The sequence below is a fragment of the Phascolarctos cinereus genome, unplaced genomic scaffold, assembly GCF_003287225.1.
Source record: "Phascolarctos cinereus isolate Bilbo 61053 unplaced genomic scaffold, phaCin_HiC Scaffold_2;HRSCAF=192, whole genome shotgun sequence".
NCBI classification, from domain to species: domain Eukaryota; kingdom Metazoa; phylum Chordata; class Mammalia; order Diprotodontia; family Phascolarctidae; genus Phascolarctos; species Phascolarctos cinereus.
In genome coordinates this window covers 41,607,449-41,634,445 of record NW_027555625.1, presented here as the reverse complement: position 1 = coordinate 41,634,445, position 26,997 = coordinate 41,607,449, and the positions used below count along the sequence as shown (strand labels likewise).

At 50.8% G+C, this 26,997-nt stretch overlaps 1 protein-coding gene across 2 annotated transcripts in view; it reads right to left on the bottom strand.

Annotated features, from left to right (window-relative positions):
• Positions 1-266: 266 nt before the first annotated feature.
• MMP15 (matrix metallopeptidase 15) overlaps positions 267-26,997 on the bottom strand; it is a 38,539-nt gene continuing 11,808 nt past the window's right edge. For both annotated transcript variants that reach the window (XM_020963502.2, XM_020963504.2), the window contains exons 2-10: positions 16,649-16,797; positions 15,629-15,751; positions 14,235-14,542; positions 13,108-13,269; positions 12,247-12,500; positions 10,960-11,098; positions 7,698-7,848; positions 6,293-6,408; positions 267-5,783 (exon numbers count right to left, since the gene is read on the bottom strand). In XM_020963502.2, the coding sequence (XP_020819161.1) occupies positions 5,296-5,783; positions 6,293-6,408; positions 7,698-7,848; positions 10,960-11,098; positions 12,247-12,500; positions 13,108-13,269; positions 14,235-14,542; positions 15,629-15,751; positions 16,649-16,797 (1,890 nt within the window). In that variant the 3' untranslated portion in view covers positions 267-5,295. The remainder of the gene's footprint in view (positions 5,784-6,292; positions 6,409-7,697; positions 7,849-10,959; positions 11,099-12,246; positions 12,501-13,107; positions 13,270-14,234; positions 14,543-15,628; positions 15,752-16,648; positions 16,798-26,997) is intronic.

Here is a 26,997-nt window from a genome sequence, read left to right as displayed (position 1 = left end):
CATGCCTACCACACTGTCTAGAGACAGGGAGGGAAGCTGTGTTTCAGGAGAATCTCCCAGGCAGGGGGATAAACACCAGCTTAGGAGTGTGGCCCACATCAGATCCGATTATCGGGTCAAACATTTCCAGACTGTGAGACTGAAAGCAAACTTCTCAGCCTGGTGTTCACAGCTCCCCACAACTGGACTCCAATCTTCCATCTTAGACATACTTCATTCAGTGGCGGGCGTAGGAGAAACACCTTTGACACACAGGAACCCCGAACCACAGCTGTTCATAGGTTTATTACGGAGCCTTGAATCATGACCAGCATGGATTGTAGAAAACACAACCAACATACACATGAGAAATTGCTCAAGGAATGGATGCCCAATCTAGGCAGGGATGAAGCTGGGAGAGAAGGAAGACCAGGAAAAATGAACACACATCTCTGGAGCCTCAAGGACCAGATAAATGCAATTTTTTTTCATTGTGTTTTCCCTCCCTAAGTGAGCCCTTTACCCACAGCAGAGAAGGGGTAGCAACAGAGAAAAATGGAGGTAGGAGCTAAAAAGGGGGGAGGGTGAGAGAAAAAAAAAAGATGAGGACTTTTCCAATCAAATTTCATCACTCTGGTTTCACAGTAAAAGAGACATATATCCAAAGGAAGGCAGACAGAGATGGGGTGGGGGAAGGAGAGAGAGAGTAAAGTTCCTTCTGGGAAAGCCAATTAAAGGGTTGGGGTGGAGAGAGGAGGGCCTGGGCTCCCTGCCAGCCCTAGTTTCTCCCACCACAGGCCTGCACCTGCAGGATTCCAAGCAGAACAGTTTTTCCGTCTGTCCTGACTCTATCTCCTCCCCATCCTTGGCTTCCACCCAGGCTGGGTTCTCAGACTGACTGGGGAAGGCGCTAAGCTGGGCCTAGAGTGACGGGATGAAGTGAGGAGGGGATCAGGGACAGCTCTAGCCTTGTTTCCACAGCGAGGCTCCCTCCCACTCCTAGACTGGGATGGGGAATGGAGCCAGAAGCTGTCCTTTCCCATGGGGAAGGTGAAAATAACTGAGAATCACACATTCCTTCCCCCTCCTCCTCCTCACCCCAGGGTCAAAGAGCAGTCAGGGGCTCGGAGCTCTCACTGGCCCCTGGCTCTCTGGCCAGGCCTCAAGTCCAACCTGGCCCTTGCATATCTGGGCCCTTTCTGCATCAGGCATAACCCTCCTGGCCAAATTCAACCTTCAGGCCTGAGGCTTCCCTTCTAATAGAAATGAACCCCCATAGGCGGGAGCCAGGAAAAAAGCCAAAAACAAATAAACCTAGGAGGTGCGAAAGCAGGGGGAAAACTATTGGCTTTGGAGTCAGAAATCCTGGGTTCAAACCCTGCTCTGACACCTGCGTCACTGGCAAATAACTTCATTCTGAGTCTCAAGTTTTTCCCCATCTGTAAAATGGGCGATAACAATACTCACACGTATCTATACCACAGGGTTGTCATGAGGAAAACACTTTGTAAACTTTAAAGCAAAGTGCTAGAACAATTCAAGCTATTTTTTCCTTGAAGCCCACCCCACTTGGAATGGGTAGTAAAGGGGTGGGAAGAGAAAGGGGCCTGTGTTCTGCTGTAGCAACTTGATCTCTAAGGTAGGCCCTTCCAATTAGGATACAATGCGATGCTTCCCCCATCACAAAGCAAGCCACACCTGTCAGAAGCTATATGTACAATTTAATAAGCTGCATATTATTTACAAAAATGTACATGGGGTCATCTAACCCTTGCCATGGGATCTCACTGTCTGCTGGGGCAAGGGTCAGAGATATGGTCAGTGTCCTCCAGAAGAAAATCCTTGGGTGGGTGGGGAGAGATGGGGCTTTACAAGCTTTGCCTCTGCCTAGGGTTAAAAAGCGGCCAAAATAAAAGGGGAGAAAGACAAGGAAGTGGGGGTGGTTGAGGTTGCCCGGAAAGGATTTGTTCCAAATCTAAAATCTCTGAGCTGTCCCCTATTCACTTAATGGCCCCAGGAATTAGGAGGATACAGTCCAGCTTCTGCCAAGGCCTACAAAGGAGAGAAGATGGGGAGGGGGCAGCTCGGAGAGAAGAGGGCCAAGGAAGAGATCAGAGAGCCCAGCTTCCCAGTACCGTTTCCCACAGTGGCTGGAGACTCTTGTTTATTTTGGAATGGGGATGTAGGGAGGGGGAAGAGAGCAGATGCAAAGCAGGTCAAGGCAGGAGGGGAGGACCCCCCCTGGGACTTGGCCCCAATTACTGCTGTCCCTCCCCAGTATGGCCCTGGCTGCAGGCGGGTGGGAGCCACCAGGCAGAGCTCTGGGAGGGAGGAGGCAGAGACAGCACTTTGGGGTTTCCATTTGGCTCTTCCATCCCTGATCAGCTGGAGGAAGAGCTATTTCTCAAGACTGCTTGTGTTCCCTTCCCCTTCTTTCCCCAGTGACCCATTTCCCAGATGCACACCCAGAAGCAGAAGCATCCCAATGTTATCACCTCTATACCTTTCCTGCAGACCCCAACAACCACCCCTCTGATTCCCATGGGCCTGAAGATGGCATTGGGTCTCTAGGTCCCCAGACAGCTTCCTTCTAGCTGCTACAGCTTGGAGTGTCATCTTCAATAACTCCATCAAACCCCTGCTGTTCTTGTGGCAGTACCTACTCAGACTGACCTATGAACCCAAATCAAACACCTCTCCTCCATCCCTGATCACTCTGCCCTACTGCTTCCTCTAGTGCTGGGAGAGAGACCAGGTGAAGGAAAACACCGGCAGGGCAGGTAACCAAAGCCTTTACTCCAAGACTCAGTGCCCAAAGCAGCCATCTGTCTGCAAGAAAGGGGTGTGTGCATGAAAGGACTGGACTGTGTCACCCAACCCCCTTCCCTCAATATGCTCCCACTACGGTTGAGAGCTAAGCCATTCCAACAGGCCAGAAGGGTGGATGAGCCGTGTAGGCCAGATTCCAGCTCCTCCCTTAAATTTCTGCTTTAGCCAGGGTTCTGGAGCACCATTTCTTCCAAATAACATGGAAATGGAGGGTTTGAGCACACACTCTCCTCTCATGGCCGGAGCTGGGCCGATGAAGCTGTTGTCACTGTCCTCACGGAAAGGGAGACCAGTCCAAGGCATGATATATCCCTAGGACTTGTCACTCTGAAGGCTCTAACTGTAAACCTCTGTGGTAGAGCAGAGCTCCAGAACCTTCTTTTGTGCCCTGGACCCCTTAAGTGGCAGCCTGGTGAAGTCTTCAGACAGACCCCTTTCTCAGAATCATGTTTTGAAAGGCATAAAACTAGTGAATATTACAAAGAAAAAGACAAGTTAGTAATTTTTTCCCCATTGGAGTTCGGAGACTCCCTGAAATCTATCCATGGACCCCCACAGACCCTGGGTGGAGAACCTCTGGCAGCAGAGTGATCTTGGAGCCAGAGGGCCTGGGTTCGAATCCTCTCTTGCTTTCTAGCTCTGTAACTGTACATCACCCTTCCCCCCACCCCTGTGGTAAGGTAAAGGTATTGGAGTAGATTGTTTGCAGGGTCCCTTCTAGAACTAAATTCTATACAGATCTGGAATTCTTACAAAAGAGGAATTCCCTCCAGAGGCGGAGAAGGCACCCTCAATGACAGGGATGGATGGAGGGAAAAGACAGTGATCCCCTAGATGGGCATGGGTGGTAGTAGAGAGAGGGTGGTCCTTAGCCTGGGGACTATAAACTTTGTAAGCTATGTATTCTGATAACTATTCAACAGAGTTGGTTTCCTTTGTAATCCCATACGCAACTATTTTATGAATTCAGAACGATGATTCCGAGAAAGGGCCCGGAGGTTTCACCAGACCACCAGAGGGGTCCATGACACCCAAAAGGTTAAGAATCCCTCTGCCTGTGCCCCACATGAGAGGTGAGCTCACTCAGGAAGACTAGGTAGCTTCCTCTCTTAATCATTTTTGCTAAGGTAGGTGCTAATGATGCTATGCAGAGGCAGTGTCAGGGTCCTCGGACAGCAGCCTAGAAGGGGGGATGTCACCCTTCTTCCCTTGTGCATCTCTCCCCTCTATCACTACCATGACCCCTGGACAAACATCTCTCCCTGTTCTTTTGGTGATTGTGGGTGAGATCCTGACCCAGGTAGGCGGTGACATCTTGGTGCCTACCAGGAGATGGGGAGGAAGGGCAGGGATTAGTTTTAGGGGAGATCCTTGTAAATCTGGTGACATTTTGGACAAAGCTTTCACCAGGCCTCGTCCTCCTTACATCTCTGATGCTATGGATTAAGCCTCCATAGCTCAGAGGTGGCTGGAGAAATACAAATCCATAACTCCATCCATCTTTTTGTTTCTACTGAGCTAGCAGGAGCCACCGGGAAAACACAGTCATGCCCTCAGCCACCAAAGTGGGATAAATCCAGGGCTGGGTGATTTCCCAGCCCTGGGGGAACTACTCAAACCAAGGCTTTTTCCTCTGGCAGACTCCCTTGGGCTCCCTGCCTAGCTAAGCAGCTGGTCTCCAAAGCAAACACGGACACCTGTAGTGGCCTCTCGGTTCCTTGCATATCAGCCCAGAATGAGCAAAGGAAGGAGTTCCTCTGCAGCAACCCATGGCAGTAGCAGACCAGGGAAGGCCTCTCAGCTCCTGCTTCAGCCCGGGATGGGAAAGGAGGAAGGAGGAGTTGGACAGGACCCTAATTCTCACACAGGCAGAATAGAGGGAGCGCAGGATTTCAAGTCAGAACACCTGAATTCAGATCAGGGCCTGCCCCTCACTCCCCTTGATGTCCTCATCTGTAATGGAAGGTTGTAGATTAGATGTTCACCATGGTCCCTTCGTGCTCTGAACCCTATGATAGGACCACACATTTAAGAGCTGAGCTGGGTCCAGAGGGTGAATGTCTACCCTAAGGAAAGTGGGGAACTGAGGTGGGCTGGGCCCATTCCCACCTCCACCCACTGCGGTGGGTGGGGTGGAGCGGGGAGAGAGGGGGAAAGAAAGAGAAATGGGTGGGGAAGGAGGAAGGAAGGAGGAAAGGAAGAAAGAAATGAAAAACATCTTAGTATAAATAGACGAGGGGAATAGGGGAGGGGGTCTCCAGGCCGCTACCAGCCTCTTGGGCTGGCAGAGGGAACATTCATTTTAAGGATGCTCAGAATTCCTGGTGATGGGCAGGGTGCCCACACCCACATCCATGGACTGAAGAAATCAACGTCAGGTCTGGGAAGTCATCAACAAACACAGTATATACATACATGTCTATGGGTTAGCACCGTGTGGGAGGAATGGAGTGGGGGCAGGGGCGGGGGTCAGTGGGGCCTCGGCGGTCAGACCCACTCCTGCAAGGAGCGTTTGCAGTACAGCAGCATCCTCGGGGCACCTTTCCGCTGCATCTGGATGATGACGTAGATGAGGCCCAGAATGCAGAGCAGCAGCACCAGCGGCACCAGCACCATGACCACGTTCATGGTCCGTGTGTACTCGTCAATCTGCACCACCACGCGGTTGCCGCCGCCGCCGCCCTTGCCATCATCCCCATAGTCTCCCTCTTCATCCTCCACCACCTCATTATCCTCCTCCCCGGGCCTCCGGTGGGCCCCGTCCTCCTCCTGCTCCTCCTCCTCCCCGTCTCCGCCGTTAGGGTTGAAGGGCGGCCGGTGCAGGTCGGGCCAACGGCGCCCAGCATCGGGATCGGCCGTCTCCTCTTGGCAGCCCATGAAGTCCCGAAGGATGGACTTGGGGTACCCGGGCTCCATCCGGAGCCGCTCATTGTCGAATTTCCAGTACTTGGTGCCCTTGTAGAAGTAGGTGTAGGCTGTGGCAGGAGGAAGAGGAGCAGAGTGAGACGGGGTGGGTGGCTCTGGCCGCAGGCTATTTGGGGGTCACAGGGGGAGAGGGAGTTTTTGAAACCTATAGGTCATCGGATCACAGATTTAAAGTCGGAAGAGCTCTTAGGGCAGAAGAAGTTGAGATCTCTCATTTTACAGATGGTCAGTCACCCAGGGGGTCAGCAGCAGAGACAGGATGTGAACCCAGGCTCTCCAGCCCTTGCCCAGTCCTTGCTTTTTGTACCCAAGCTGCCTCCTCTAGCTCTGCTGCTTAAATGAATCCTCAAGCGTCTGGTTCACTTAACTCCAAATACATCACTCCATTCATCAGTCCACATTGGCCAGGCTGCCAAAATCTCAGTCTCCCTGGGACCCCGGGGGACCTACTACGCGTCAGGCACCATGCTAAGTGCTTTTTACAAATGTGATCTCAGTTTGGTCCTCACCCGGTGATGGGGAAGGAACGAAGCTGGACAGGGGTCTGGGTTTCTCATACCTGCATCGTTACTTAGGAAGGCCCCCTTGGGTGAAGATGGAACTCCCTTCCAGATGCTGATGGGCTTAGGGTAGCCAGGGTCTCCTCGCTGAGTATCCTCATTAAAGCGCCAGTACCTGTAGTCAACAGCACCAAGAATCTGGGTTCCCAGAGCCCTGCTAGGCTGCTCCCATCACCCCTTTCTCGATGCCGAGGTTGTATGCCAACGCGCCCAACCTCGACACCGTCCATCACCAAGTCGGCACCTCAGGGCTACAGCCTGGACCAGAACTTGGGTCTCCTGTCAATAGGCTCAGCCCAGTTCTGAGATGCCAGCCCTCTGCGCAGGGGGGCGAATTTCCAAGACAGACAAGGCTCCCTGTGAGCGGGATAAAGTGAGGGAGAGGACAGAGTTCCCTCTCTACCAACTGGGTGTTATTCCAGTTCCTTCTTTGGCTAGTTGATATGAAGCTGTGTGTTCCTCTCCTTTCCAGAGTCTCGGGGAGGGAGGCCAGATACTTGGGCTGCTCTTCAAAACCACCAGGGCTAGGTTTGGTTTGTGGTCTGCTCAGTTGTTTGCAACCCAGTGTTGGCAAGGCCAAGGTTGTGGGCTGGACTCTTTTGGCGGCCACTTAAGACTGACCCTGCACAGACTGCACTTCTAACCTCAACCCGACCCCTTTCAAATGCAGGAGCTGGGAGAAACAATGGGGATAGCTCGGCAGCAAACTGCTCCCTGTGGTCAGAAACAAGACTCCGAGGCCAGGCCCTTGTGATGGTGGAGCACCAACAGCCCCCTCACATGGCCTTATTGCCATCTGACAGCCAGTGCGGAGGGTGGGAGAGCCCCATGCTCTGGCCCTTAGTAGTACTCTCGTACTCCCATCCCCCTCTCCCAGATCTTCTCTCTTTTTTTGCTTCCAGGCTCCCACCCTATCCAGCCCGCATTGTGACAGATGAGTGGGTGCATATAGCCAGGGCTGGGAGGCTTACGGTTATGGTCATGTTTGGTCATAAAGTACCCTCAGATATCCTGACAGCCTCTGGAAGGGATACTACCAATCAATCCTCAGGGAACAATTTAGCATGTGGAGCCCCAGCTCTTGTAAAGGAAGAAAAGCCCTTGTCTGCACCCACTTTCCGAGAAGACATCTCAAGGTAAGTAAACACTTCTGGAATTCTGTTTAAGCTGAACTGCCTCTCCCTCCACCCCCTACCTCCATGCACCATCTGGGCTGTAGGAGGGCAAAGGCCAGATTTGAGAAGATTAAAGCCCAACCTTCAAAGCCTCACCAAGGGGAAGAGGCAGGTGTTGGAGTGCTCAGGGGCTTCATTTCCTCTTCCCCTGGCTCTGACCTCTGGCTGGTGACTTGGAGCCTCCTCCCCTCTGAATACAGACCAGCCTCTGAGCGGCTGCTTAGCTTACCTGTCCTCCTGGAAGAAAAAGGTGTGCCCTGTGGGCTCCCACCAGATGGCTGTGTCAATGCGGTCATAGGGTATGCCCAGGCCATAGCTTGTTAGAGGCTGGGGGTAACCAGATTCCAGGTTGGCCTCACGGAAGAGCCAGTACCGATCGCCTGTAAACAGAGGCATACAAGAATAGGAGAAAACGGCACTTTGTGGGGCTGGAGGAAGACAGTGATGTAAATTGTTTAGGACTCACCCTCAGGTCTGAGCTTGTAGAAGATTCTACCCTTCTCACCACCCATCAACGGAGCCTCTCTCTCAAAGGAAAAGGGGACGCCCACCATTTCTGCCTTTGGCGTTTATGTGCCAGACTAAGAGACATCCCAAGGCCCAGGAGTACATAAGCAACACCTCCACGTGGCAAAGGTTTACTGAGCAGCTGCTGCGTGCACGCGCGCGCACACACACATACGTGTGCACACACGCACAGAATCCTGCGCTACAAAGGATTCTGCAGAAATATAAAATGCATCCCCTGCATTCAGTCCAAGCCAATCCAATATAAGAAGCATTTTATATTTATATTTTATATATATATTACATATCACATTATAATATATAACATCTACTGGGCATGAGGCACTAGAAAATACAAAGACAACATGGAAAACTGGCCTTCCCCTCAAGACACTTACAGACATGCTCCGGGAGAGACATGACATGTAAACGGTGACGGTTATTCACGGTCATTTGAAGAGGAAGGGGATGTTAACAACTTAGGGGATCAGGAGAGGCTTCCCACAGATGGTGGCCCGCAAGGGGGGTGGTTTTGAAAGAAGCCAGGGATGCCAAGAGGCTGGGGTGAGGAAGGGAGTGAGTTCTAGGTGGGTGCAAAAGAACATGGAGGCTGGAGATGGGAAGCTGGCTTTTTTCCATAATGGCAAAGGAGCTGGCTTGGCTTGAACACAGTCTTTAGCCTGGGAAGTCAGCAGAAACCCTAGTGGAGAAATCTGCATAGTAGTACCTCGAGGTAATAGAGATACTGAAGATTCTGGAATGACACAGGAAGGCTAGTCTGATAGAAAGATGATGTTGGCAGGCGTGTGGAGGATAGGCCACAGAGAAGAGAAACTGCTAAGTCCAAATAGATTGTTGCCAGTTCAGGTAAAAGGGGACAAGGTCCGGATATGGGCTGGGCCCATGAAAGGAAAGAAGGATTAAGAAGGAGTATGAGAACAGTGTGGTCCATGGGGATGGGTACTGGCTCTTTAGTCTGAGAACCTGGGTTCAAATGTCATTTCTGATACCTACTACCTACGTGACTTTAGCCAAATCACTCTGGGCCTCAGTTTCCTCATCTGTAAAACGAGGAGCCTGGACTCCTAAGACTCACACCATTTACTTTTTCCATCTCTAGACTCACATCTTTTATTTTTTCTGAGGAGAATATTTGTCAGTTGATAGGATATGAGGGGAGAGGGAAGAGTCAGGGATGACTCAGATCTTTCCTAATTTTATGGTTCAGGTGGAGGTAGAGCCTTCCTGTGCACCCAAAGGAAGAACACAGTGGCTGGTAGAGGCACAGCAAGGATGCAGGGTGGACCTTGTCTCTTTTCTCTAGAAACTCTCTCACTTGGTGACTGCCTAAGTTCCCATGAGTTCAGTGGTCATCTTTATGATTAATCTATCCAGCCCTGGACTCTTTCCCAAGCTATATTCCCATATTACCAATTATCTCTTGGCCATTTCAAACTGGATATCCTGTAGGAACCTCAACTCCAAGAGAGCTCATCACTTCCCCCCTAAACCCACTCTTCATCTGAACTTCCCCTATGACCGTCAAGGGTGCCACCCCCCTCCCCAGTCTCCCAGGTCTGCAATCACAATCACAGCACCATCCTCAATTTCTCTTTCTTGCCCACCCCACATATCTGATTGCCCACATATCCAAGTTTTGTTATTATCCCTCGACCTCATTTCTGGCATACCATCCTTTCTTGACACTCCATCACTGCCATATTGTCACCAACCACCTGGACTACTGCAATAGTCTTCTAACTGGTCTCCCTGCCTCCCTCCTCTACCCTCTCTAATCCAACCTCCTCACAGCTGCCAAAATGAATTTCCTACAGCATAGGTCTGCCCATGTTTCAGCCCTACTCGATAACTTCTAGTAACTTCCTATGACTTCTAGGAACTAATAGAAATCTCTTCATAACTGGGACCCATCCCAACTTTCTAGTCTTTTAACATATGACTTTCCTCCACGATCTCATCATATTGACCTACGCACTATTCCTCACACACAACACTCTATCTCCCATCTCACCTTTGCACTGGGTGTCCCCATACTTGGAATACTCCCTCCTAACCTGCATTTTAGAGAATCTTGGCTTCCTTTAAGACAGCTTAAGTATTACTTCTTCTGGGAGATTTTTTAGACCCCCTCCCGCAGGTCCTAATACTTTCCCCACTGAGATTTCCTTCAATCTACTATGTATGCATCTTGGATGTACTGATTTATGTAATGCTGGCTTCTTCATTAGAATGTAAGCTCCTTGAGGGCAGGAGCAATCTATTTTTTTTTTGTATCCTTCATGTTTCACACCATGTCTGGCACAACATAAAATGCTTAATAAATGGTTGTTGATTTAGAAACAAATCATGGAAATGAATGAGAAATTGGAGGGGATGGAAAAAAGGGACCCAGCGTCTTCAGGTAAGAGGGCTCTGCCTTGCCTGGCCCTCCAGTCTCAAGCCTGAACCATACTGTACTTTCTGCTTTCAATGAAAAAGGGGATGGCCTTGAATTCTGCTCTCCCCAGGCAGGAGGGCCACACTATATTCCATCTACTCTGGCAGGCTATAGAGGTTGGAATTCCTTCTGGGTATCTCAATACCAGCTCCTACAGGGATGGAACAGGGAAGAAGAGAAATCTGAACCATGCCCCAGAGATCCCTGCTTTCTCCTGCCCTAGTCCTACTCTGAGTCAGAAGCCCCACCTCACTTTCCCTTCCTCCCTTCCCTCTAAGCCTGGCTCCTCTCTCTCTTTGTCTTTCTTTACATTTACAGATGGAGATGACCTCATCTAGCTCATAATGGGGAAAACATGAGTAGGGACTCTCAGAAGCCAGGCTGATACTCAGCCAGCAGCCAAATCAGGCCCCCTCCCCTCCTCTTCCTGCCTGAGGACAGACACAGATCTTATATGGGTGAAGAGGCCCCTTCCCTAGCTGCCAACCTGCACCCCTCCTCCCTAGCCCAGGGCCATCTGGCTCACCTTTGAAGAAGACAAAACGTCCATCCTGACGCTCATAGGCAGCACTGATGTCACTGGGTAGTCCCCTCCAGAAGTGCCCGATGGGCATGGGGTAGTTGTCTAACACCCGGTTGTGCCGGACCCTCCAGAACCAGCGGCCCTAGTACGGAGAGTGGACCGTGACCAATGCAGCCCAGCCCCTGGCCCTCCAGGGGGTTAGGAAGGCTATACTGGGTGGGGGAGGTGGAGGAGGAGAAGGGGGAAGTATACACATCATACATGTGGGAGTGGCAGGAAGATCTCTGTGGGTCATCAAAGCTGGCCCTGACTTAGTGTCCCCTTGGGCTGGTTTCCCAGAGGAAAAAAGAATATGGGGGTGTGAGATAGGGAAAAGGCTTTGGGGACACCATGACAGTCTTAACCCACAGGGTGTATGGATCACATGGAAGGAGAAATAGGAGAATTTCTGTCTGGAGGGGAAAAAGTGATGGGAAAGTGAGAACAGAGGAGGAAAGTGAGAAGGAAAAAAGGGTGAGGGTAGGGCAGAGATCAGGCTTAAGAGAGATGAGGAGAGGGAGTCCCTGAAGAGAAAGACGACAGTCTGGAGTAAAGAAAAAAATTGGAAAAGGAGATTTGTGAGGTGCCTAAATGATGAATGAAAATAATTTATTAAGCACTTTCTGTATACAATTAACTTCCTAAGGTACAAATCTAACCTTGCTTTTTTTAAACCTTCAGAGACTGAAGGTAAATTTATTTCCCCTCTTGGTTCCATCTAAAAAGTAAGAGGGCTGGACCAAAGGTCCATATATATCCTATGACCCTATAACTGACCCTATAGTCTATATGGTCAGGCAATTAACTTGGGTTGCTTGGCACCTGATGATAAACAGGTCAAGGAAGACAGAGATAAAGTTTATACTTTAAAGCAGTCTAATGAAGAGGTGGGACATACTCACATTCAGGAAAAATGACTAAACTTTCCAATAGAAATAAATTGTGATTTCTAAGGCCATGACCAGTCCTAAGATCCCATGCTATCGCCATTCCCCTCTGTGTCTGTACATCTCTTTTCCTTTCCCCGTCTGCTGGCCTTTGAAAACTGGGGTCTTCTCCGCTGCTGAGCTGTCAGGCCCTGCCCTCAGAGGGATTCTCTTGCCTGGGCCCCACTAACAAAGGGCTTCTTTCAGACGCTCCCATATCAACGTGACATCACTAATCACTTCCAGAAGGTAGAGTACTTAGATGTATAGGCGGGGCTAAGGAAAGGACTGAGAGAAGGGGGTGCTTGAAGAAGGGGCCCTTCACCTTGAACACGAACATCTCCCCTCGCAACATGGCTACGGTGTCAAAGTTCCCGTCACAGATGTTGGGGCCATATTGGTCTGGCCTTTCTGTGGCTCGTGGCTGGCTAGGAGGCCCTGGTTTGGGGGGTCGGTCTGGCTTCCCTCCTGGAGGTGGTGGTGGTGGTGGTCTGGGTGGGCGGTGATCAGGCCGGCCTGGTCGTCGGGGTGGCACTGTGGGAAGGGGCCTGGTGGGCTGAGGCTGGCCATCTGGGGTACCTAAGAAATGGGGGGAGGAATCAAAGGAAGGATGTGAAAGAAGTACCACCTTCAAGCCCAACTGAGGGAGTCTAAGGTGTCTTCTCTACAAGCCTTGATATGAGTGTGAATGAGAAGCCTTGGTGGTGGATAGCTGGTGGGTAGGCCCTCTATACAAAGTAGATTTTTAATCCTTGGTGCTACTGACTTTCCCCAGAGTAAAGACCCCAGTACATTTCCTCTCTCTGGGCCTCAGTTTCCTCATCTGTAAAATGAGGGAGATCTTTAGATGATCTTTAAGGTCACTTACAACTCTATGTTCCATGGTCCTATAATGACTCTGTAGTCTACATGGTCAGGGAATTAACTTGGGTTGCTTGGGACCTGATGACAAACACTGGGGGGGGGGAGGGGGGAGGTAAAAAAGACAGAGATGGTTTCTACTTTAGGGCAGCTTACAATCTAATGGGGAAGCATGATGTGCCCAGGTCCAGGAAAAACAAATGAACTTTATACTAGAAATAAATAGTGAAATGCAAATCAATGGATCAGGAAGGAAGGGCTGGCCTGACAGCCTAGGGTACCCACTCTCTCCAGAAGCCCACCCCTCCATGTAAAGTGAGCTCACCATAGAGCTGCTGGATACCCCGAAGGTCATCTTCAGGCAGTTGGAAATTGTCTGTGTCCATCCATTGGTAGAAGGGCGCCATGATGGCACTGGGGTTGTTGGAGTGCTCCAGCCCCAGAGCGTGGCCCAGCTCATGCACAGCCACCAGGAAGAGGTTGTTTCCTGGTAAAAGGAAGGAGGTCATGCTCTTTTCTAGGGCTTTGTTTGCAATCAACAGGGCTTAAGAGGATACACCAGGGTCTCTGATGTGTCCATTAGATCCGACGAACTAAGCCACAGGCAAGAAGGACATTGCTGGAGGATTTGGAAGACTTGAGCTTGTGGCCAATTCCTTCCACTTTCGAGTTGTGGGACTTGGGGTGAGCCATTCCCTTTCTCTGAGACTCAGTTTCCTCATGTGTCAGAAGAGGATAATGACCCTCTTAGCTCACAGGGTGGCTGTGAGGTTAAGTGCCTTCTGAAAATAATTGTTCTCTACTAAAGGTCTTCTGCAGTCTCCTTTGGCATGAACCTGGGGTCTCTCCAGGCTAAGCCAGTGGGGTACAGGTGCTGTCAGGTACCACCAAGCCGGAAGAGGAAGGGACAGTGATGCACAGAAGAGTGATGGACCCTCTGCATCATCCTGGAATAGGCCTAGCTAAGTCTGGGGAAGCTCAGCGTCAAGTATGGAATCTAAGGGCGACAGAAACTCCAAAGGACCATCTACCAAGTCACGGAAAGTCTACCGCTGGGCATCAACGGAGGGGACACCCATCCTGATGAAGTGACAGACTGGTGACATATCGTTATCCTATTCCAGACTCTACTTTGAGCCTTGGGGAAGCTATTTCACCAATCAGGACCTCCATTTCCCCTTGGTGGAAGGGAAAGATGATTTTTGTCTCACTGTCCCTTTGGGGTGTTTGGAGGAAAAATGAGATCACAGGCATAAAAGTGATTTGTCAGAATGGATGTGAGAAGAAATCAAGGTGGTCAAACACACCGGGCCCTTTTGGAGATGACCTTTATTTCCAGTACCTGCTGCTCTGAGGTGGCTCCAGACCCAGGACATAGTTGCCTCCCCACTAGTGAGATGGGGACCACCCTAGCCCCACCCTCTCCTCCTTCCCTCTGCCAATTGGCCTCACCATGTAGGTCAGTGTTGGAGAAGGTCCAGGGCTCATCAGCATCAAAATGGGTGTCTCCGCCCATGCCTGGACCAGGGAAGTAAGCATGGGCCAGAAAGCCTCCCACACCATCAAAGGGGGAGCTGTCGCCATGGAAACCAGAGGCAAAGAGCACCATGATGTCTGCCTCCTTCTGCCGCCGCTGCCGGATATCCTCGTAGGGGATCTCCTGGAAGACCAGGGGCGTGGCCTGCTCCCACACTCGGAAGGCCAGCCGTACTGCCTCCAAGGAGTTGTACCAACCCAGCTTCTCTGTGTAGTTCTGGATGCTAGGGATGATGGAAATGATGGGGAGGAGGGACCCGCCATGTTGGATCCTCCTTCCCATAGCCCCATGGGCAAGCATTCCTATTAAGGGAAACATTCCCTTCTTCCTATTGGAGGAGAGACTCAGAGGAAGGGGGTTCTTGCGGCTGGCTGGGGGCCAGAGATGGGAAACCCTCAGCCAATCTCATGCCACACTTCCCTTAGGCAGGAGTGTAGACTTAACTCTTCCTCATCTTGAGCTCTGGTCCTTCTCTGCAACCTTGGTTTCTTTTTGGGGGGCTCACCCGTAAGGTGCTAGTCTTCTAGGGCGGAGGAGAGCACTAAATCAAAACATTTAGAGCTAGAGGAGTCTGAAAGATCATCTAATACAATCCTTTCTTTTTAAAGATGAGGAAACTGAGGGAAGAAATGTTTAATGAATTGCCCACAGGTAATGGTGCTCAGCAGAGCTGGCAGTTGAACCTAGATCCTTTTGCCAATCTACCACAGCTATAATCGACCTCAGGTGCTTGACTCCTGAACCTATCCCCATACTGGGAAGGGAGCAGATGAGTCAGGGTCTGGCCTGGCTATTCCCACATCCAATCCTCTATTTCCAGGGTTCCATCTTCATCCCCTAGGACTTGGGGGCATTGGAAAATGCTTCCAATAAGGCCTGCCCCTCTTTTCAGTCCATGCTTGCCCTAGAATTCCAAGGTCCTGGTCAAGTCTGGCTTGGAGGTTCTTGGGAAGAATAGAGATGAACAGCTGGGAAGGTGACGATGGGGCTTTGGGCTCATCTGGGAGGGCCCAGGCAGGCCTGAGACAGCCCTAGGCTGGGAGAATACACAGACCCAGCCTCCTGCAGAGATGCTGAGGCCCCTTCCCATCAGTGTGGGGTGCAGGGCTGGGGCTGGGCGGAACTCTCACGGGGGGGCTATGGTGGGAACAGCCAGGGGAAGTGTGGGAAAGGAAATCCCCCCAGACAGGAGACACTAGGGGCAGGACTCAGGGCCCCGGGGGATCCCAGGGGATAAGGAGAAGCCTGAGACACTTGAACGTGAGGGTCATCTCCCCTCACAAACCACAGGACAGAGCCAGCAAACTACCTGAAGGTCAGGTGATGGCTGTTCCATTTCCTCCCGGTGAGAGCATAACGTTTCCGCCGCATGTTGGCTTTCACCCGTACCCCAAACTGGTCTGGCACCCCACAGCGAGGCCGCTTCATCCACCTGCAGAGAGCGCAGCACACTGGCAGGGTCTTTGGCAAGTGAGGGAGCGGGGGGCCCAGGCTCCCATAGGAATGCTGGCCTCCCTTTGTCCAGCCCTCCCTGCTGGCCCCCTCCCCTCCCCCACCACACCCCTGACTCCTCTCTCTATTCCAGCGAGGTTGCTTTTCTTATTACCACCCCCAACACACACACTCTCTCTCTCACTTTACGTCCTCTCTGCCCCTCCCCACCAATGCTGTGCCTTTGCTCCCCAGGCTGCCCTGAAATCCTAGGACATCAGGCTTCTGGTTCACCAACGTGGTGGCTCCCTCTAGCTTCACCTCCTCTTCATTCGGTGGATCCCACTTTTAAATAGCTATTGACATCAGTCCTCGTGCACCTCGTCCCCTCGATAATTATTATTTGGGTGACTGTGTTGATCATGAGGCGCCCCCTCACTACCCGGTTCTATTTCCTCAATCAGACTCTATGCTCCTTGAGGGCAGGGCTCTGATTCTCTCTTTATTCTGTGCTCCAAGTATTTCATATTGGATTATGCATTTGCCAGCAGCTCATTCAGATCTGTTCAATGCCTGCCTGATAAAGGCTAAGGGGATGTGGTAGAGATAGGCCAGGGACCAACAACTGGGGGTCTCAGAGAGGATAGGCTCAAGCATCCTCACACGTCAAGGAGGCGTCGGCCACTGCTAGGTTTATCATGGGTTTACCAGGAATGGTGCTGTTCACGGTGCCTAGCGGATAAAGGCAGGAGAAAGTGGATGGGGTTGGGTGGAAGGCTGTCATGCCTGGGGATTGAAGAGCTGCTTGTTCCTGTTTCTGTACGGGACTTCACCAACTCGAGGAGAGGGAAAGGAAGGGAAGAGAGAGGCAAAGGGCCCGTGACCAAGAGAGACTTACGCTTTGGTCTCCTCATCCAGCACGCCCGTGATGGTGATTCCATAGAAACGCTGCATCTCGGAGATGGCGGACGCCAGGATCTGAGCTGACCTCATGGTGGACATCTGGCGGCTGGGTTGGGGGAGGTAGCCGTAGAAACGCAGCCAGTTCTGTGGAGAAAGCCAAGGTGCCGGGGTCGATCAGACCTCGGAATATCCGGCAATATCCTGGGGTCCAAAGCATCCACCCCAGCCCCCAAGCTCAACCTTGAACTTCTCTACAAGATTCTAATGTGTGAAGGACAGGGGTAAAGAGAAGACGGGACAGTGAGGGACAACGGGCAGCAGCCACCCAACCCTCGTGGTTCCTGAGATTCCAAGGGACTCCTGGGTGGGTAGGCACACTCCACTGTGGGGGTCTTGATATGAAGTGGAAACCAAAACAAATGGCCAGCAAGCAACTCTGGGCGAGAGATGATGTGGAACAAGCCGTGTGCCCTCTCTTGGGCTTCGTCCTCCTGTCTGTAAGATGGAATGGCTTGGCTCTATGATTCTCTGAGCAGATACAGACAGGAGGTAAAAGGAACAGAAGATGGGCCTGGGGCTCTGATAACTGGCATAGCCATGAGGATCCACAGAAGGGGAGGGGGTAAAGCACACCCCTCTCCCCCAACACACACACACGTACACACACACAGAGGCCAAACTGCCTTCCCAGGTCATGTCCCTGCTCGAGAAGCTTCACGGGCTCTTTCCTGTCTCTAGAATAAAATGTACACCCCAATGCTTGGCACGTCAAGCCTTTCACAATCTGACCCCAGCCCCTATTTCCTGGTTGATGATACACGTGTTCAGAGTGCAGCCACTTTGCCCCACTTGGTACAAAATGTTCAATCTCCCGTCCCTGTACTTTTACGCGGGCTGTCCCTTCATGCCTAAAACACTCTCCTTCCTCCTGGTACCCTAGCTCCCCAGGTGAGAGTGCCCACTACTACAAAATTAATTTGTATATATGTTGCATTTTCTTATCTATATATACAGACGGTGTTGCCGCCACTTTTATTCTAGAGGCAGTAAAGAGCACCAGCCCTGAAGTCAGGAGGACCTGAATCCAAATTTGGCCTCAGACCAAACACTTGACACTTACTAGCTATGTGACCCTGGGCAAGTCACTTAACCCCAAGTGCCTAAAAAAAATGTTCTTAGAATGCAGAATGCAGGAAGGAAGGGAAGCATTTATTAAGCACCTACTGTGTGCTGGGCACTGTGCTAAGTGTTTTATAAATATTATCTCATTTCATTCTTTCAATAACCCAGGGAGTTAAGTACTGTTATCCCCTGCCCCTTCCCCCCATTTTAACAGTTGAGCAAACTAAGGCAGACAAAAATTAAGCGACTTGCCCAGGGTGACACAGCTAGAAAGTATCTGAGGCTGGATTTGAACTCAAGTCTTCCTAACTCCAGGCCTGGTGTTCTGTACCACTTACCTACTCCTACCTGAACAGGAGGAGTAAGAAATACAGGCTGGATGTTGGAATAAGGCTGAGGGCATTATCAATATGGCAACATAAGGGTTTTTTTTTTTTGGTGGCGATGGTGGGGGGTTGCCAGGACAGAATGAGCCTTATTTTGCAGGAAGAAATCAAGGATTCTGGGCAATGATAACCATCCATATCACAGAAACTCCATGTATCCTGTCTGACCTTTTTTTGGTTTTTAAGCAAAATCCCCAGCAAAAGTTGACCTAGCCATGGCCTGGAGAGTTCCAGTGATGGGAACCTCACTACCTCCCAGGGCAGTCCATTCCACCTTGGACAGCTCTAATTCTTAGCCCTTTCATTCTTGCAGAATCCTCTCAATCTGTGACTTGGGTGGGAGCTTTTGGGGAAGGTTGGAAGCCTTAAGGAACCAGGACTTCCAGTTGGACAGGGCCAGCAGGCCCAAAGACCCAAACATGGTGCCTGCACGGCACCCAGCTCCACAGGCAACGAGAGGTCCGCAGAGCAGGGGTCAAGGACAAGTTTCCCTCTGGCTGGGACATTTGGCCCTGCCAGGGACGTCACATCCGGCTCCGCAAACACTTTGCTCAGCATTACCCACTAGCTGGATCAGAGTCTTCAGGAGGCAAGGCTGAGCTTGCCAATGCTGGGGCCCTGGCGGGCAGCCAGGCCACCAGCATGGAAGGGACACCCGTCCAAAGGCAGCTCTGCTGAGCTGGGCCTGGGCCAGGGGTGGAGGACAGCCCGCGTAACTGCTAAGGGGGAGCTGGGAGCGTTAATGGAGGGATCCATGGAAGCTGGACCTGCAGCAAAGCAGCCAGGCCAGGGTACAAGACACCCCAATATGACCTGCAGCCGCCAGCGATGCTGTGCAAAGCAGGGGCCTGTCTAATGCTTTAAGGCTTGCAAAACGATCTCATTCAACTTGATCTTCACAACAATCCCGGAAGGAAGGTGCTATTATCATGCCCATTTTATAGAGGAGGAAATGGAGGCAGACATGGAGGTTAAGTAACTTAACCGGGGTCACATAGTAGCATCCAAGGCAAGATTCAAACTCAGGTCATTCCTATTCCAAGTCCAGTGCTCCATATACTGTACTGCTTAATAGCTGGGAGTTAATGAGAAGACCAAGGGAAGAAGCTAAACTCTGGCTGGACAGAGACCCCCACAGAGCAGTCTGAAGGCCAAGCACCATGGGGTCACAGTAAGGAAGGGACTGGTTGGTATCCCTGGGCCCCCCTAACCAAGCCAGTGGAAGACCTGGGCTCCCAGGCCACCATGAGCTCCACGGGGTTCTGGCTATCCCCCCAGCACTACAGGAAAAAAAAAAAATATATATATATATATATATATATATATATATAAAAGCAGCTGACCTTCATATGGCAACTTAAAGTTTTTGGCAAAGCCCTTAAAATGCTTTATTTCATTTGAGCCTTATAATAAATACTGTGAAGTAGGCAATGATGATAATCACAAGGATAAGTAAAGCACCCGTCTGATCCTCACCCTGACAAGCCGGAGAGGTAGGTGGCATTAACACTCCCATTTTACAGATGAGGAAACTGAGGCTTAGAACAGTTCAAAGACTTGAGCAGGGCTGAAAAATAGTGTCTGAGGCAGGTACTATTGGCATTGTGTACATCCTGCAGATAAAGAAGCTGAGGGTCAGAGAAGATAACTCCTTCCCTCTCCAGCGTGTGCGCTCGCGCACTCTCTCATATACACACACACACACACACACACACACACGCATACCCCCTAATGTCTGAGATGGAATTCAAACCCAGGTCTTCTGGCCTCCAGCCTCCTAGCCACTACCATGGCTTTTTAACGCAAGCCCCAGAAAAGTCACAGGAAGCCGTTTACAGAAGGAGGCATCAGGAGGACCTCAGAAGAACTCCCAGGCCAACAATGGCTCCTGAGGAATCTCAGGGAGAAATGGCAGGAAGAGGAGCTCCGCCCTCCCCCCAAAGTCAGAGAGCAGCTCAGACCCGAGGGGAGGGGGTGCCACTGCTGGGTCAGGAGCAGCACCCCAGGACGCTCATTTGCATAAGGCCAAGATCATCTGCATTGCTATTTCATCACCTGGAGGGCTGCCGCTGATTGGAAACGTTCAGAGTGAGGGAAGGGAGGGGGTGGTGCATGATTAAACCAATCAAGGCCAGTTCCTTCCCAGCTCCGGAGGGAGACTTGGCAGGCTTAGGGGATGAGGTACCTAGGAGTGGAAAACACACTTGACTTGGATCCCAAGACCCTGGGATTGAATCTCAGCTCTGCCACTGACCCCCATATCCTTGGGGAGGCTACTTGTATAAAAGGAAGAGTCGGGGAGGGAAATAAGCATTTATTAAGCGCCCACTGTTTGCCAGGCACTGTGTTAAGAGCTTTACAAAAATGATCTCATTGCATCCTCAAGAGAACCCTGGGAAGTAGGTGCTATTATTGTTCCCATTTGAGGAAACTGAGGCAGACAGAGGTTAAGTGACCTGCCCAGGGTCACACAGCTAGAGTCTGAGGTCACATTTGAACTCGGGTCTTCCGGACTCCACACCCATCATTCGCAAAAAGCGAAGCCCTACTGCTTCCATTCAGACCATACCATACACCAGCTGCAGTGACCGGGGTAAAGGCCCTTTAGAGGGGATGGAAAAATGTCCAGGCTCCGTCACAGAGAAGAGCCCTCAGCCCAGAGGACTGTCCGGTCCAAGTGAGGGCAGGCCTGGCTGCCTAGGCAGAGGACTGAGGTCCGACCTGCCAGTAAGGAAGGAGAGCCTTGCTCTGTGCCATCGGATTATAATGCCTTCTGCGCTCTGAGGCAGACTCCAATTTACTGCATATATTTCTTGTTTGTACATACAGGCATACCTCAGAGATATTATGGCTTCAGTTCCAGACCAGCACAATAAGCGAATATTGCAATAAAGGGAGTTACAAGAATTTTTTTGTTTCCCAGGGCATATAAAAGTTATGTTTACACTAAACTGCAAGTCTATTAAAGGTGCAATATGTGTATATTATTGTCCAAAATGTGTGTATTATGTCTAAAAAACCCCATATATACCTTAACTAAAAAATGCTTTATTGCTAAAACAAAAAAAAAAATGCTAAGCATCATGAGCCTTGGAGAGGCGTAAACTTTGAGCTTGGTGGAGGGTCCTGACCTGCTGTGGATGGCTGTTGACTGGTCAGAGTGGTTGGGGGTATCTGTGGCAATTTCTTAAAGTCAAGCAGCCACATCCATGGACTCTTCCCATCACCTGAACACTTAGAGGCCCTTGCAGGATTATTAACTGTCCTAATTTCAATATTGTTGTGTCTCAGGGAATAGGGAAGCCCAAGGGAAGGAAGACGGGGAAGGGCTTCCCTATTCCCTGAGACACAGCAATATTGAAAAGACACACGTCATTTATCGATTAAATTGACCATCTTATATGAGTAGTTTTTGGTGCCCCCCCCCAATTACAATAGTAACATCAAAGATCACTCATCACAGGTCTCCATAACAGATATAAAAACGATGAAAAAGTTTGAAATATTGTGAGAATGACCAAAATGGGACATAGAAACACGATGTGAGCACATGCTGTTGGAAAAATGGTGCCTATAGATTTGGTTGAAGCAGAGTTGCATCAAATCTTCAATTTGTGTAAAAAAAAAAAGCAGCTGAAAATGCAATAAAATGAGGTATGCCTGTAGCTGTTCGCAGCTGCCAGACAGCCAGAAGGGGGATCTTGGTACAATCCAGGTGGTTTGGGGCCTGGGGTACACACTGCTACCGCTCCTGCGCCCCAGGGCTTGGGCTGTGCCCCACCTGTGCTCCCCCTGGGGCTAGGAGTGTATACACCCTGTCCCCCCAGCATAAGGAGGTGCTCTAGGCACCAGTGAAGAGACTGCTCTGCTGTTGGAAGGAGGCAGCCAGGCATTCAAGGTGTTTCAGAGGCTGTAGCTGGTGTCAGGGAGAATAGGAGAGGCCTTGGAAGACCCCCACCTGCCCCAGGTAAGCCAGAGACAGAGGTGGGGCGGGGTGGGGAGAGGCAGCAGCTTGGGTTCTAGTTCAGACATTCTTAATTTTTTGTTGTTATTGTTGTTATCACGGACTCCTCTGTTGGTCATTCTGGTAAAGCCTATGGACCCCATCTCAGAAAAATGTTTTTAAATGCATAAAATAAAATACATAGAACTTCAAAGGAAACTAATTATACCGAAACACAGTTATCAAAATGTTTTTTTAAAAAATCCAGTTCATGGACTGAGAATTAAGAACTGAGGCTTTAGTCCCTTGGGTCTGGACATGACCTGTCAAGAACCATTCTGGGGGTTGGCACATAATGGGGTAGCTTTCAGAGTATCCAGAACCAGGCCCTTCTAGTCTAGCCTTTTTGTTTTATGTAAGGGCAGGTCCAAGATGAGAGACCTCAGTCAGTGGCAGAACTGGGGGCCAGACTCCAGGGCACCCTGCCTCCCTATGTGACAGGGTGGGTGGCTACCTCCTAGCTAGGGAACTGATGGGGTTAATGGTTTCAGAAAGTCGAGGGGGAAGGGTAGGGTCAAAGAGGAGGTCAAATGATAAAACACCCCCTCCTGTGCTAGAGGAAATGGGGTCATCTCCCCCTCCCCAGCAATTACCCCCAGAGGAAACCATAGCATTAAAGTGCCAGGAGACTGACCTGCTCCTGAACCCCATCTGTTTCAGGAGAGTGGAAGAAGAGGGGGTACAGGAAATAGTGGGGCAGGGGAGGTTGGGGAAATGAAGAAGGGTGGGACTGAGGCCAGAGACAATGAGAAGAGAGTTGATCAATTTCTCTTGGCTCTGACTTTCCCCATATCAAACCCGCACTCAGGATGGCCAGATGCCAGGTGCTTATAAATCAGCCGCAGACACCGGCTTATAGCATGGAGCCTCTGGAAGGGCTTCTTCTTCCTTCCTCTGAGTGCCTTTTCAGGAGTATCCATAATGAAGTTTCCTGAGATCATGCAAATGGGCTTCCATGGTAATCAGAAAGGGGAGTCATTCTGAAGGAGGGAGAGGAAGGGTTAGGGCCTGCCATTCAAGCACGGGGTAAATTGTTGCTTCCAAAATCAGGATGGCTGGCAGTCTCGGCTTAAAATAGACTCACCTCATTGACAGAGCCTGATATCGGAGGATCTGCCTATCACATGAGCAGGAGGGAGGAAAGGGCTTAGCCCTTCCTCCATCAAACCATCCCCCCACTCCCCAGGAAAGCAGTTAGAAAAAACCAAGATGGCAGCTCCCAACTGACTGAGGCTGTGAGGGCTATGAGCCTCACTCCTAGTGGAGGGCAGGGGGAGAATCTTCCCTCTAGGCAGGGGTGGGGAAATAACACAGGGTTTCCCTCCTCCTGAATCAAATATGGCAGAGTCTGGATTGTTGGGGCTTCATTGGGAAAGCCCTTGAACATGACAATGGGATTGGTCCATTCTTTGTATTTGTATGTCCAATGCTGACCACAGGTCCTGGCACACGGTAGGGGCTTAATAAGGGCTTGCTGTTTCACTGATGTCAGCACCTATCAACCTGAGGCTGATGCTCCATTCAACAAGGATGCACCGGGCACTTATGGACCTTGCAGCATGAGTACTAAAGAGAGAGTCATCTGGGAGGCAGCAGGCCTTGGTTTGAGACCCAGTGAGAACTACGTGCTCTTCACTGGGCGCCTCCTTCCGCTGAGCCTCAGTTTCCTCATTTGGAGATGGAGGGGTTCTGAAGTTTAGGGACAGACCGTGAAGGCCACTAATCCATTTCCTCATCTCACAGATGAGGTGAAGGAAGCTCCTTGAGGGCAGACTGGTTTCACCTTTTATTCCATCCCAAATGCTGAGCACACTGCTTGGCATATAAGTGTCTCATAAAAGCTCAATATCTGATCAGCTGGAGGGATTAGCCCAAAGTCACACAGGTATTAAGGGGGCAGAAACAGGATTTGAATCCAGGTCCTTTGATCCCACCTGCCCCACCTTACAGGGATGTTGTGAAAGAAGTGTTTTGTAAACCTTGGAGCACTTCAGCAATGTCAATATAATTCTTTCAAGTGCTATGGGAAAGGCAAGGGTCCCACTCTCCTGCCCTCAAAAAGCTTACAATCTGGGGCAGCTAGGTGGCGCAGTGGTTAGAGCTCCAGCCTTGGAGTCAGGAGGACCTGAGTTCAAATCTGACCTCAGACACATTACACTCACTAGCTGTGTGACCTTAGCCAAGTCACTTAACCCCAATTGCCTTACCAAAAAAAAAAAGCTTACAATCTAATGAGGGGGATGGCTAAAACAAACCTAATCTATGAACCAGTCAGTACTATGCAGTGACTAATTAAGGGCTAAATGAGGCTGGCAGATGATAGACCCTAGAGCTTGGGAAGAGGAGCCAACCACGAGCTGGAAGGATAGGGAAGGCTGGACAAGATGGGGGCTTGACCTGAGCCTGAAAGCTCCAAGGAAGATGGTCCTGAAAATGAATGAGACCAGGGAGGACAGATCCCACCTTGAACTCCCAGCTCTTCTGCCTGGCACATCCCCCCTCCTCTGAGTGGCCTTTGCTGGGCTGCAGGACTGTACCAAGGCCCCTGAAGGTGGGGAGCATCCCTGGGCTTCCCTGGCCTCCCAAAGAGGGTCTGGGGTGGCATTCTGCTGCCGGTGCGCTATCTTGGGAACTTCGTGGAGTGACCCAGTATCATGGAAACTGGCCTGGCTGCCTGCCTGGGAGGTGACATGACATCTCCGCCTGGGGCTGCGTCTCTGGGGGTGGGGAGGAGGAGTGGGAAGGCAGCCTGCTGAGAGGATGGAGAGGATCTCTGCGGTGCTTTGGGAGGGAATGTCTGGGAAGACAGACACCCAGATCGATAATCCAAATCTAGGAGGCCAGCCTCCCTCCCCTTCCAGAGCTGGCTGAGCACAGCAGCAGCTCCCAGAGCCCCACATCTCAGCCAGATCCTGAGGTTTTCATTGTTCCTTTGAGACAATGAGAGCTCCAGGCAAAACCCTCTCTGCTCAGCCTCCAGACCTTCCCAGGGAGCTTTATCTAGGCCTGCCTGATAAGGACATTCTCCGGCTGGGTCTGCTCCAGCTCAGCTGATCTAGCCCGACATACTGGAGGCTGAGGTAGGGGGTGGCCTGGCTGGGAATGGCCCAGCTAGACACAAAGGGGTCCTTATCTGCATTTCTGTCCCTCTCCTGAGTCACGAACACCCTTTCTGGGAGCAGGAATGGGGGTGGGGGACTACTCCTCCAAATTCCTAGCCCAGGCGGTCTCTTTCCACTATGGGGCCATCCTAGCCTCCTCAGAGGTCCCAGGGAACCAGAGGTAGCCAGTCTAGGGGACCAGAGGAACAAAGGAGGTCACAGTCCAGCTGAGACCTGAGTGGGAGGAGGAAGAAAAAGAATGAAGGGGGGAAGGGAAAGAACTTGGGTTTGGGGGACAAGTGCTGATGGGATAGGGAAACACAGCCCTAAGCAGAGAAGAGGAGCCTAAAGGCTTGCCCGTCAGAAGTTTTTTATGCATTGTCTACCCCTCAAGCCAAGGCCCAGCAGGCAACCCCCAGCAACCAGAGCCCTGGAAAGGGAGGGGAAGGCTTTCCGGCACTTAACAGTGCACTCCATGGAGAAAAAACCAAACAGGCCCTCTGGCTTGTGGGTGAGGGCATGGGTGGAGCTCAGCCCTGATGCCTGTTTGCCCAGTTTCTGTGCTAGCCATTAGCCAGAGATCATGAGGGCTCTCCGGCCTGCCACAGGTTACCAGCACAAGGATGAGGGGCCCATGTCTGCAGCCCAGCCTCTTCTGAAACATACCCAAGCTGTGTTTACTTTTCATCCATTGCTTGGCCCCAGCCAGGGGAAGTTGCCGATTTGAAAGTCACTGCTGGTCTAAGGAGTGATTCCAGGTGTAGACAGATAAATCAATCCTGGGGTCATAGGACTGAGAACCAGAAAGGATCCTGGAGATGACCTAATCTGGTCCCCCCCTCCCCGATTTTACTGAGCACTATGGAGATGAAATGACCAAAAAGGGGGCTAAGAGAGCAAGGAGCTGAAAGCACAATTCAAAACAAAATCCTACCCTCGGTACTCTGAACTGACCCCAGCACTCCATGCACATGGTTATCACTTCCATGGTTCTCTAAGGCTGCCTAAACCTCCAGCAGCGTTCTGGGCAGCCATATCACACAGTTGACTCATTCTGAGTCCTGTGACGTCCAACCCTACGCTATTTGAGCACATTTGCCCCGTCTACCATCCTGGCTTTGGCCCAGCTCCTGTTCCCCTCTTCACTTAGCCATCAGCACTTACTACCTCTGGGATATCTTTTATGGTCATCTGACTCATCAATTAAACTAAAGCTTTTAAAAGTGCCTATTATGGGCACCTCTGCTTAGGGTTGGGTATGAAAAGATAAAAATAAAACAATTCCTACTTTCAAAGATATTACATTCTATTGGAAGTGCCACCTGGGAAGTAGAGAGGAAGAAGGAGGGCATTTTGGGCAAGCAGGAGGCTTGAATGTAGAGAGACAAGAGGTGGAGAGCTGAGGCTGAGGAACAGGAAGGAAAGTCATATGAAATAAGGATGGAAAGATAGGTGGGAGCTAGTTTGGCGAAGGGCTTACTTTAGCCAACAGGTAATGAGGAGCAGCTAGGTGGCACCATCTTGCATAGAACGCCAGCCCTAGAGTCAGGAAGACTCATCTTCCTGAGTTCAAATCTGGTCTCAGATACTGGGTGAGTCACTGAACCCTGTTTGCCTCAGTTTCCTCATCTGTAAAATGAGCTGGAGAAGGAAATCCAAACCACTCCAGTATCTTTGCCAAGAAAACCCCACAAAGAATGGGACACAACTGAAAAGACTGAAAAGGAATGAA